This window comes from Notolepis coatsorum, assembly GCF_963971535.1.
Source record: "Notolepis coatsorum genome assembly, chromosome: 11".
NCBI classification, from domain to species: domain Eukaryota; kingdom Metazoa; phylum Chordata; class Actinopteri; order Aulopiformes; family Paralepididae; genus Notolepis; species Notolepis coatsorum.
Genome location: NC_140175.1, coordinates 4505975 through 4518905, shown reverse-complemented (window position 1 = coordinate 4518905; position 12931 = coordinate 4505975). Strand labels below are relative to the sequence as shown.

General features: G+C 44.9%; 1 protein-coding gene across 1 annotated transcript; it reads right to left on the bottom strand.

Annotated features, from left to right (window-relative positions):
- Window positions 1–2301: 2301 nt before the first annotated feature.
- Window positions 2302–12046, bottom strand: tmed2 (transmembrane p24 trafficking protein 2). Its single transcript, XM_084324433.1, has 4 exons — window positions 11646–12046; window positions 9491–9683; window positions 8640–8747; window positions 2302–4773 (listed from the first exon to the last, which is right to left on the bottom strand). Exons 1-4 carry the CDS (start codon window positions 11826–11828, stop codon window positions 4649–4651), a joined length of 609 nt encoding a protein of 202 aa, XP_084180559.1. The 5' UTR covers window positions 11829–12046; the 3' UTR covers window positions 2302–4648.
- Window positions 12047–12931: the final 885 nt, after the last annotated feature.

Genomic DNA, 12931 nt, shown 5'->3' with positions numbered 1-12931 from the left:
AGAAAGTATATTTCGATTCAAAGACTATTTTAATAGCTTTCTTTGAATACAGTTTCTCTCCTGTGAAATACAAATGTTCAACAAAACCATCAACATTGACTCAGCTAGACCTCTTTCTTATATCCGCGGCGGTAAGATTGAAGATTTTTCACTCCATAGATTAATCTAGATTAATTTATTTTAATGCTTTAAATAATTTAAATTAATCTCCAAAGTTAAAGCATAAATTTTGACAGCCCTAATAATAATATAACAGTAGGGATTATTATAACAGAGACGGAGAGGAACCTCTTATTATTTATAACGCTGAACATAGATAGAACAGCGAACGCAACTTACATACAATACTTGATATGAAAAACAGTGTCTTATAAATACACGTTTTACTTTTATTTTTTTTAAAGCTAGCCTTACCGTTTGCAGTTATTTCTGCAGTCTGGGACAGTTCAATAAATATTTGTCAATATGAACAACTTGCCAAAAACCAAAGAACTAGACGTGGGACTATGATGAATTGAAAATGGGGGACCCTGATGTAAACAAGACAAACGTTTTTCTCTGGTCTGCATCCCCTTAACAATTGTGTGTATTGAGCCGTACTGTATTGTACCCATTCTGCAATCTGTTGATAAAGTTTTCAATCAATCAATTAATCCCCAAAAATTGAATACCTGTGAAAATGACTTTTTAATACATATATATAGATCCACATCTGTACATCTGTACATACCTGCATACAATCCTGTTTACATATCTGTAGATACTATCTACATATCCCTTACTCTTACTAGTTACACTGCTGGCCAGTATGACTTACTACTACCATAGTGTCTGTATACCTGTGTCACTGTACATATTAATATTACAACTCTGTACATACATCTGATTAGCATTTAGCACTATTACTCAGTAGTACTAATTTATATATTTTATACCCGGTTTAATCACCTGTACATTGTATATTACATTTTCACTCTGGCTGGATGCCAAACTTATTTTTGTTGTACTGTACTTGTGCTGTATATGATGACAATACATTTGAATCTAATCTAATTTAATCTGATTATGCAAGGTCCTTTTGTGGTTGCGAGGTCTACACCCAAATTAGGTTCCTATTCTAGTATTACTAACAGGTCTTTAACCATGATTTTAAGAACTAACAAACAACTACGAGACCGGCGTCAGTGCTGCATTCATTGTGGAGCAGCAACAGATTCCACATCAAGGTGAAATCGCAGGTTCCGTCCTGGGACACAGGAATAACATAATGTGAATACTTAAAATGAGTGGAATTCCCCTTTAGCAGCAGTGATAAACCAACATTGTTTCTACAACCATTAGATTTCAGATTGCTATAACTATTACTCGTACTCCTTGCACATTAGGGGGAGACAGTGGCTCAGGAGGTAGAGCAGTCGCCTGGTAATCCGGAGGTTCCCGGTTCGATTCCCGCTCCTCCCAGGCAGCTTGTCGAAGTGTCCTTGAGCAAGACACTTAACCCCTAATTGCACCCGATGAGCAGGTTGGCACCTTGCATGGTTGCCTCTGCCATTGGTGTGTGAATGTGTGAGTGAACGGGTTAAATGTGAGGAACAAATTGTAAAGCATTTTGGATAAAAGCACTATATATAAATGCTCAATTGCACAGCCCTGTTAAAATATTCCATCGCACTATATTGTTATCATTATTCTAATTAGTGTATATATACTGACCACATCGTGTGTACAGCCCTGACCCATTTTATTTCATTATTCTATTGTACTTCTATTTTATTCGACCGTAATTGTCCGTCTGTTAACCCTTTCACTGCCGCACTACCAAACGGTTAACCCTTTCACCGCGACAATACGGAAGGTTAACCATTTCACTGCCACACAACAGGTTAACCCTTTACTATCACACTACAGACGGTTACCGTCTGTAGTGTGATAGTAAAGGGTTAACATTCTGTAGTGTGGTAGTGAACGGGTTAATGTCACACCAAACCAAATTCCATGTATGTGTTTAAACTACTTGGCAATAAAGACCTTTCTGACCTTTGACCCCCAGGAGGACGCTGTACAGGTAGAACAGTGTTGGAGCAGCCCGCCACTCGTCCTCAGGTAGAAACACTGCCAGGAGCAACACCCCCCCCCCCCCCCCTCCGAGACCCGTATAGAGGAGCAAAAGCATCCACATGTGGCACCTTATATTTGGGGTCAAACCAAGATGGCAGCTTTCCAACACAGATGGTGTTTTTCTCACGAGAAGATATCGCGTCTACATTAGATATGAACCAACATGTCAGACTTTAATACTCCTTGTTAAAAGTCAGGTGATCATTTAATGCATCTTAATTCATGGTACATATTAACAATATGACACACGTAAAAAAAAACTTAAAACAAAACACAAAAAGCCTACATTTTGGAAACAAGCCACCGAAATGTTAAAGAATATTGTATTTATTATGAAACCTGGGTCATTTTCCACAGACAACATTCTACATTTGTACAGATCCACGTTTTCAGAGGTTTTGACGACACCAAGGAGTCACCTGTGACCTGCCCTAACCCTTTCACTGCGACAATACGGGTTTACCCTTTCACTGCCACACGACCAAGGGTTAACCCTTTACTATCACGCTACAGACGGAAGCATCTGTAGTGATAGTAGTGTGGCAGTGAAAGGGCTAATCGTGGGTGAGGAGGAGGCCGTGTGTAGCGAGCATCTACGCCTGAGCTCACCAGAGGAAGTACAAACACCTGGGCATATCCAACGAGACGCAACACTCAGGACGTTGCAGACATGTGTGGTGAACGTGTAGATGTAGATGATGATGCATCGGGACACAATTCTTCAGCTTGTTTTAAGAGATTCATTCTCAAGGCATCTCAATGTCCAAATGTTGCATCCACCTGGATATGCACCCGGAGGGAGGGGGGGACGGACGACAGTACAAAACGGCTTACCATCACATAACTTAAAAGCCCCTAACCCAACACAAAAAAAAACTAAAATTATATTAGTTTAAAGCAACTGAAGCACACCAGCAATCATAAAATGTCAGCCCCAGACCCTCACTGTTGACATGTTTTGCGGTACTCTTCCCTACAGTGGCTCTAAAGAGTCAAAACACAAGTAGTGCAGATTTAACTTCCAACCCCAATACTAATATTCTGCTTTAACTCCGCAAGGACTTGAAGACGATGGTTAAACCGGTGTCTGAATCTTATCTTATCAACTTGTGTATTCTCAGGCCTTGGCTGGAAGACCTACCGTTATCCATCTCAACTAAAACACAGATGTACGTGCGTCCATTTCCCCCGGCACTACCCATCAACAGAAACATCCAGAAGCGTGGCGTGGCGTGCTATGAATCAATAACAAAGAAGCTCGTCAAAATTCCTCTCAAGACCCTCCCTCATTCGAATTCTTCAGATACTGATATTTGGGGGCTTATTCATCAGGAGCGCAACTGACCCACCTCAAACCCCGCCCTCTTTTCTTCATTGGAGGATCAAGGAGAGAGGGGGCGGGGTTTGAGATGGGTTCATTTGAGACGTCGCAGACCAAAATACATTGTCTAGAGATGGCCATTCATTAGGTCGGTGGACATTGTTCAACCGATGGTGCGTTCGGTCGGTCCTCGACCACTCGTAAAGTCGGACATTTTTCCGAGTCTACAACCAGGAAGCTTGCACTCAAATGGCCGACCAAGTGGTAAATACCAGTGGTAAACTAACCAAGTGGTAAATACCAGTGGTAAACTAAACAAGTGGTAAATACCAGTGGTAAACCAACCAACATGCTGGAATGCCTAAGTAAAAACCGCTCAACCCGCCTGCATCCAGAAAGCAAAAGGTTGAATAATCCCGTCTGAATCTGCTGCCCTGCATCAGATGGGTCCCGACTTCATGACCCAACTAGCCCACCTGAACGCCATCACCTTGTATTTACCATTTGGTCATGTGATCAATTTCAGGCGAGGACCGACCGGAGTCAGTACTCTCAGGACCAAGCCCCGCCCTCTCAGGAACAAGCCCCGCCCCCTGGCATCTCTCGCTTATTAAAGCTGCTGCATTCTGCTTTTTTTTTTTTTTTTTTTGTTATTTTTAGTTATTGGACAAGGCTTCCATAAATAGGTAAATCTGGTCTACATTCTCCCGTGACGCCAGAGTGCGTGTGTACAGTATTTCCATCTCAGTAGCTTGACTTTATATTATGAGCCTGACAGTCATCAAAAGCGGACAGAAAACTTCACTGGCGAGCGATTGGCTAGTATAAACTGTTTTATCAAACTGTGTAGAAAAAAACAAACCGGATGATTGAGTAAAATGACCAAAGAATAGAAACAAATAAAGCTAAATCAAATCCGACATCAATCCAAGGACCCTCTGGCCCTCGGTTCATAGCGTCACACAACCATGACAAGCACATTGAGAAAGACTGTAACAAATAGGGTAACCGCAGAGAGAAAAAAAAAAAAAAAAAAAAAAAAATGAAAATATTGGAGATCCAACTGTACGTGGAAGTTTTCCTGAAAACTGCCGGTCTCGTTTCCAAGGTGTAAATAACTGTCTCTGTGTTTTGGAGAACATGGTGGAGCGCAAAGAGCTACACAGAGGGGGAACACTGACGACGTCGCACCACCGCGTCGCTCGCTCGCTACACCACCCGCCGCACTTCGAAGAACCTCTTCAGGTAGTAAATCTGTCCGAGCGTCATGGCGACCAGGACCAGCGCCTCGAAGAAGGACCACAGCACCACTCTGCTGTTCGTGTTGTCGTTGACTGGGAGGAGGGAGGGAAGGGCAGAGAGAACAGGAGTCAAACACCTGACACTAGGGACGTCGGGACTCTTAACCGTTTCATTGCCGCACTACCAAACGGTTAACCCTTTACTATCACACTAGTAAAGGGTTAACAGTCTGTGGTGTGGCAGTGAAAGGGTGCACGGACCACAACGTGCCACGTATAACATGCCAGTTATGGTACAGGGTTTTTCTCATATCTTTATATATTCAGACTTTCAGAGTTAATTATATTGTTTACACAGTTTATCTTTCTCATATTTTCACATTCAGAGCCAATTGTATTGCCTATATGTAGGTATTTCTACTAGGGCTGTCTTAAATACTTTGAAGCTTCGTTCGATGGGCATGGGATTCGAATATGAAAATAAAATTTTATTAAAAAGAAATATGAATATTTTTTATTTTTTTGCAAAATCAACTCTGCCTCTCTTTTAACTACAACAAGCAATGCTGTCTGTTATTTAAGATGAGGTCGGACTCGGCACTGACAGATGTGTTCATTGTGCTGCTTTTATAAAGCCTCAAATGACGGCTTACAATATTTCATGAAAGCAAAGTGTTTTGTTTGTCTAAGATTTAAAAAGGTTTAAACTTTACAGCACTGACAAAGTTGAACAAAGTGCTGTACAAGTCACACAACATAAAAAAAAATATGTAAAACAAATAAATTAAAAATATATATATTTTATTAAAAAAAAAGATTTACATTTTATTTCAAAGCTTCAAATTAAAATCGAATCTCGGCCCCGAAGCTTCGAATTCCAAAAAAAAAAATCGAAGGTCAGCCCTAATTTCTACTGCTAGTACCCAGTCCATACCTGCACCCCCCCCCCCCCCCCCCATGCTGCTATGACCCCCCGAGATTTCCCCCAAGGGGATCAATAGAGGAAAACTTTTTTTTGTATCCACTTTTTAAAAATGTTCTCCCATCCCAATTCCAATGTGCCAATTCTCCCCTCCCCCGTCTTGAACGTTGCTCGCAAATGCCCCCCACTGGCCGGTTGTAGGGAGGATAGAAGCCTTGCATCACGTGTCCCCTCCGGTACACGAGGAGGCAGCCTGTCACATCTTTTCACCTGCCAGCGCGGACTCTCATTGGCGAGGTGTAACGTGTGGGAGGCTCACACTACCCCCGCCATTTCCTGTCTCTGCTGTGCAGGCATCCCCCAAGCGACCTGTAGGAGTCGCTGTCCACAACGTCCAGATTACCACCCATCGACTTCCCACCCGCTAACTCTGCCAATTGAGTTAGTATGACGGCTGGCCCAAGCCGGAGGCAACGCCGACAGCCGGAGTCGAACCCGGTGTCTCTTGCGTTGGTGACGAGTGCAATGTCCGCTGCGCCACCCAGCTGCCAATAGAGGAATATCTTATCTTACAAACTGCTTCTCAGGTTCCGTTCCTATATGGACTTGTAACGACTCACTCGCTCTGTGTATCCTCTAAGGTTCTGTTCCTAAACCACTCACTCACTCTGTGTGTATCCTCTAAGGTTCTGTTCCTAAACCACTCACTCACTCTGTGTGTATCCTCTAAGGTTCTGTTCCTAAACCACTCACTCGCTCTGTGTGTATCCTCTCAGGTTCTGTTCCTAAACCACTCACTCACTCTGTGTGTATCCTCTAAGGTTCTGTTCCTAAACCACTCACTCGCTCTGTGTGTATCCTCTAAGGTTCTGTTCCTAAACCACTCACTCTGTGTGTATCCTCTAAGGTTCTGTTCCTAAACGACCCACTCGCTCTGTGTATCCTCTAAGGTTCTGTTCCTAAACCACTCACTCACTCTGTGTGTATCCTCTAAGGTTCTGTTCCTAAACCACTCACTCGCTCTGTGTATCCTCTAAGGTTCTGTTCCTAAACGACCCACTCGCTCTGTGTGTATCCTCTAAGGTTCTGTTCCTAAACCACTCACTCGCTCTGTGTATCCTCTAAGGTTCTGTTCCTAAACGACCCACTCGCTCTGTGTATCCTCTAAGGTTCTGTTCCTAAACCACTCACTGGCTCTGTGTATCCTCTAAGGTTCTGTTCCTAAACCACTCGCTCTGTGTGTATCCTCTAAGGTTCTGTTCCTAAACCACCCACTCGCTCTGTGTGTATCCTCTCAGGTTCTGTTCCTAAACCACTCACTCGCTCTGTGTGTATCCTCTCAGGTTCTGTTCCTAAACCACTCACTCGCTCTGTGTGTATCCTCTAAGGTTCTGTTCCTAAACCACTCACTCACTCTGTGTGTATCCTCTAAGGTTCTGTTCCTAAACGACCCACTCACTCTGTGTGTATCCTCTAAGGTTCTGTTCCTAAACCACTCACTCACTCTGTGTGTATCCTCTAAGGTTCCGTTCCTAAACCACTCACTCGCTCTGTGTGTATCCTCTAAGGTTCTGTTCCTAAACCACTCACTGGCTCTGTGTATCCTCTAAGGTTCTGTTCCTAAACCACTCACTCACTCTGTGTGTATCCTCTAAGGTTCTGTTCCTAAACGACCCACTCGCTCTGTGTGTATCCTCTAAGGTTCTGTTCCTAAACCACTCACTGGCTCTGTGTATCCTCTAAGGTTCTGTTCCTAAACCACTCACTCACTCTGTGTGTATCCTCTAAGGTTCTGTTCCTAAACGACCCACTCGCTCTGTGTGTATCCTCTAAGGTTCTGTTCCTAAACCACTCACTCGCTCTGTGTATCCTCTAAGGTTCTGTTCCTAAACGACCCACTCACTCTGTGTGTATCCTCTAAGGTTCTGTTCCTAAACCACTCACTGGCTCTGTGTGTATCCTCTAAGGTTCTGTTCCTAAACGACCCACTCACTCTGTGTGTATCCTCTAAGGTTCCGTTCCTAAACGACCCACTCGCTCTGTGTATCCTCTAAGGTTCTGTTCCTAAACCACTCACTCACTCTGTGTATCCTCTAAGGTTCTGTTCCTAAACGACCCACTCGCTCTGTGTGTATCCTCTAAGGTTCTGTTCCTAAACCACTCGCTCTGTGTGTATCCTCTAAGGTTCTGTTCCTAAACGACCCACTCACTCTGTGTGTATCCTCTAAGGTTCTGTTCCTAAACGACCCACTCACTCTGTGTGTATCCTCTAAGGTTCTGTTCCTAAACCACTCACTCACTCTGTGTGTATCCTCTAAGGTTCTGTTCCTAAACCACTCACTCTGTGTGTATCCTCTAAGGTTCCGTTCCTAAACCACTCACTCGCTCTGTGTATCCTCTAAGGTTCTGTTCCTAAACCACTCACTGGCTCTGTGTATCCTCTAAGGTTCCGTTCCTAAACCACTCACTCGCTCTGTGTATCCTCTAAGGTTCTGTTCCTAAACCACTCACTCACTCTGTGTATATCCTCTAAGGTTCTGTTCCTAAACCACTCACTCGCTCTGTGTATATCCTCTAAGGTTCTGTTCCTAAACGACCCACTCGCTCTGTGTGTATCCTCTAAGGTTCTGTTCCTAAACCACTCACTCGCTCTGTGTATCCTCTAAGGTTCTGTTCCTAAACCACCCACTCGCTCTGTGTATCCTCTAAGGTTCTGTTCCTAAACCACTCACTCGCTCTGTGTGTATCCTCTAAGGTTCTGTTCCTAAACCACTCACTCGCTCTGTGTATCCTCTAAGGTTCTGTTCCTAAACCACTCACTGGCTCTGTGTATCCTCTAAGGTTCTGTTCCTAAACCACTCACTGGCTCTGTGTATCCTCTAAGGTTCTGTTCCTAAACCACTCACTGGCTCTGTGTATCCTCTAAGGTTCTGTTCCTAAACCACTCACTGGCTCTGTGTATCCTCTAAGGTTCTGTTCCTAAACCACTCACTCACTCTGTGTATATCCTCTAAGGTTCTGTTCCTAAACCACTCACTGGCTCTGTGTATCCTCTCGCGGACCTCCATGTACTCCTGCTCGTGCTTAACGGCTGTCATGGAAACGGCCAGCTCGTTGATCATCTCCTCCAGCTTGTTTTGGTGGGCTGAGGAAGAGAACATAATAAGGACGACGATCAAAAATAATCACCCCACGGCAAACGACTTAGTGCAATAAACAACTTAACATGCGGATAAAAGTGCAAAGCATATGTACACACATGTTCTCACACTTCAAAACAAAAGTACGTTATAATGCAGAGTACCATGCATGCAGTGTGAAAGATGCATCTCTGGGGAATAGTTAATGTATCGGAGGCAAAAAAAAGAAAAGAAAACCAGGCCATTGCTGTTCACACACATCTCCATCAAGATACTCAAATCATTCACAGGCAACAACATGTGGGCTTAACGCCGACATACAGATATAACAACTGGGACACGCTTTTAGTTTCAGAGGTGATGGAACTGAACACTGGTTAGATAAAGCTCTGTGCATCACACGCCCAAAGTCTATGGAACAAAAACAAGTAGTCTTTTGGCGTTGCCTGCTCAGGGCCTTACCATCCCAGCTGTCGCCACCTGGTGGAGGAGGAGGAGAAGCCAAGGAACAGAGTTCAGGAAAAGAGAGAAGATCAACACAAACCAACGGAAGGATGGGAAAGAGAATAATATAAAACTAAAACTGTGCTCTTCTAAAGAAGACGGGTACAAAAGGCTTCAGGGTATGAATTGTGAAGTCTCACTCACTCACGCTCCATCTTCCCCCCCCCCCTCCCTCTCTCTCTCTCTCTCTCTCTCTCTCTCTCTCAAACACAGGCCGATAACTTGTGCCCGCCGCCTCGCCTACCTTCCGTCTCCATGTCCTGGCCTTTGGGCGCCTCTCCGATGTCGATGGTGAACATGACGATCTTGGGCGTCATGGTGGACATCTTGTTGCTGAAGCAGAACTTGTAGGTTCCGTCCATGTGCGCCGCCACAGAGTACTTCCCACTGGACTCCCTGTCGCCCTTGTAGATCTGCTTGCCGTCAGGCCCCGTTATCTGTAGGGGCGGGGGGGGGAGACACATTTCAGTGCCAGACACAGTTTTAAATCTGTTCAAGTCTGGGGGTGTTGCATATGTGGATTTTATGGTGTTTTTTGTTCTGGATCTATTGTGATGTTTCTTCTTGACTTGTAAAGCCCATGGGGGGGGGGGGGGGGGGGGGGGGGGGCAGTTCCATGTGATTGGGGGCTCTACAAAAAAAAAAAAAAAAAAAATCTTTCCATTATCTTTTCCCCCCTCCTTTTTTCCGATTTTTCTCCCATCCCACTAGTTGTTATGCCAATTCCCAACCCCCTTCCTGGTTGTTGCGCACCCCCCCCCCCCCCCTACTGTTGGTCCGGGAGGCCGGAGACTTATCACATGCTTTCCTCCGACACATGTGCAGCCAGCCGGCAGCCAGCCTGGCAGCGCAGATTCTCACCGGGAGAGTGTAACGTGTGGAAGGTCACACTACCTTTCTCCAGATCCTACCCTCGCTGTGCAGGCGCCCCGACCGAACTGTAGGAGTCGCCGTTTACAACGACCAGGACCCACCCAACTGCTTTCCCACCCCTAACACAGCCAATTGTGTTAGTATGAGCGACCAGCCAAGCTGGTAGCAACGCAGAGAGCTGGGCTCGAACCCAGCGTCTCCTGCGTTGGTGGCGAGTGCCTTGCCCACTACACCACCTAGCCGCCCTACAAATACATTTGATTTGATGGAATACAAATGTTATTGCAGCAGTGCGTTTCACGAGTGTGTGTTGGTAACATATGGCATAATGTAACATGCTAATTTCTGGAATATAGCCTATATATCCAGTGGAAGAGAAAACACAGTGGAAGAGAAAACCCCCACCACCTCCTAATAGACAGTCTCCTCCCCACCGCATGTATATATTCCCTCCCCGCCGTATGTATATTTCCCTCCCACCCACCCACCCCCTCCTAATGTACAGTCCCCTCCCCATCATATGTATATACTCTGTCAGGATCTAGGGGTAACAGTACTGTATATTTGAATACCGTTTATGTCACAAATGTATCAGTACTAAATACCTATATGTCCCTATGCCATAAATGTCATGTATGTTGTGTATGTCATAAATGTCTATATGAATTGAAAATGGGGGACCCTGATGGAAACAAGACAAACGTCTTTCTCAGGTCTGCATCCCCTTAACAATTGTATGTATTGAGCCGTACTGTATTGTACCCATTCTGCAATCTGTTACATAAAGTTCTCATTCATTCACACTGAATGCAACTCAACAAACCCCGGGCTTTTCCTGGTTCGAATAATTAAGCTGAGCTGGTGTTTGACAGCTTGCTGACACTTACACTCCACTTCCTGTTTCTGTCCAACCTTACAGAGAGAAATAACTAATCAGTCAAATCTAGCAGAGCATTTCTCCAAATGTAGCTAAAAACCAATACAACATTCTGTTTAATGAAAAACCCAAACATTTGAAAGCAATAAGGTGCATTTTAACATGGGGCCAACTTAAACGCCATTGCATACAAACATATGTCACTACTATGAATTGAAAATGGGGGGACCCTGATGTAAACAAGACGAAAGTCTTTCTCTGGCCTGCATCCCCTTAACAATTGTGTGTATTGAACTGTACTGTATTGTATTAATTGATTGATTGAAAACTTTATTAACAGATTGCAGAATGGGTACAGTACAATACAGTACAGCTCAATACACACACAATTGTTAAGGGGATGCAGACCAGAGAAAGACTTTCATCTCGTTTACATCAAGGTCCCCCCATTTAACAATTGTGTCTATTGAGCTGTACTGTACCCATTCTGCAACCTGTTTAATAAAGTTTTCAATCAATCAATAGCAAAGCCAGCTAAGCTAACAGCTAGCTAGCAGCTAACCAGGCCCCAGTCATCATCATTCCACAGATACACCACGTAAGAGACGACTAGTTCGCCCTCTTATTACAGTTGTGTTTTTTATTGTACCTCCACGTCTATGTCCAGGAAGCCCCCCTCGGCCACCTCGAACATCAGGCCCATCTTGGTGCCGCTGTTGACCCGCTCGTAGAAGCACTCGTCGGCGTGGGCGTCGATGCTGACGAAGTAGCCGGCCGCCGGGGCCGACAGGGCGGCCAGCAGCACGCACAGCTCCGCGGCGCCGCGAAACATGCTTTCTTGGCTGTTTTTCGCTTTAATTACGTGATAATTGACTTTATAGTTAGTTCGTTTAGAGTCTCCTTGGTCCAAAAAAAAGATTAAGTAAGGTATATAAAGTACACCTGGTTGTTTATGGAGCTGTGTTTGTGACAGGTAACCTCTGCTGCTTTTTAATGGGAGCTTAGCTAGCTAACCTAAGCCACCTCTCACTACTGAGCAACAACAGCAGCGCTGCGCCCGCCGCGTCATCACATCGCGTCACACAACCGCGTCATCCCCGCGTCATCACGCCTCCCTGTGCGACTGCCACGTACGGGTTTAACGACGAGACGCGACGAGGGACAATTCTTTTGAGTGAGAGCGCGCGTTTAGCCCAACTGTTTCAAGTTTCAAGTTTCTTTATTTAGTTGTCGTACAAAAATACAAAATACTTCTATATGAAATGCTTCTTTCTGTTTTGCTCCCGAGAGTGTGCTAGATACAAAATAGATAAGTATAAAATAAGTATAAAATAGAAAGTCAAGTACGTACGTAGACAAGTGTAAACAAAACAAAGTGTTCAATATGCATACAATATACAATGCAGAGTAGAGAAAAAGTAACTGAGTTACAATATACAGTACAATGCAGGGCGGCTGGGTGGCACAGCGGGCATTGCGCTCGTCACCAACGCACGAGACACCGGTATCGAATCCGGCTGTCGGCGTTGCCTCCGGCTTGGGCCGGCCGTCATACAAACTCATTGGCAGAGTCAGAGGGTGGGAAGTCGATGGGTGGTAATCTGGACGTTGTAAACAGCGACTCCTACCGGTCGGTTGGGGCGCCTGCACAGCAGAGACAGGAAATGGCGGGGGTAGTGTGAGCCTCCCACACGTTACACCTCGCCACTGAGAGTCCGCGCTGGCAGGTGAAAAGATGTGACAGGCTGCCTCCTCGTGTACCGGGAGGGGACATGCGATGGACTTCTATCCTCCCTACAACCGGCCAGTGGGGGGCACATGCAAGCAACGTTCAAGACAGGGGAGGGGAGAATTGGCACAGCTACATTGGGATGGGAGAAAAATTGAAAAAGAGGAGAAAAGGTGGATAAAAAAACTAAAAAAAAATATATACAG

Excerpts from the sequence above, each read along its gene's own strand:
- tmed2 (XM_084324433.1), bottom strand. The coding sequence starts at position 11,828 with ATGTTTCGCGGCGCCGCGGAGCTGTGCGTGCTGCTGGCCGCCCTGTCG. Across the intron at positions 8,748-9,490 it reads CCAGGACATGGAGACGGAAG|CCCACCAAAACAAGCTGGAG; the intron begins GTAGGCGAGGCG and ends TCTCTTCCTCAG. Across the intron at positions 4,774-8,639 it reads CGAGAGGATACACAGAGCCA|TCAACGACAACACGAACAGC; the intron begins GTGAGTGGTTTA and ends CCCTCCTCCCAG.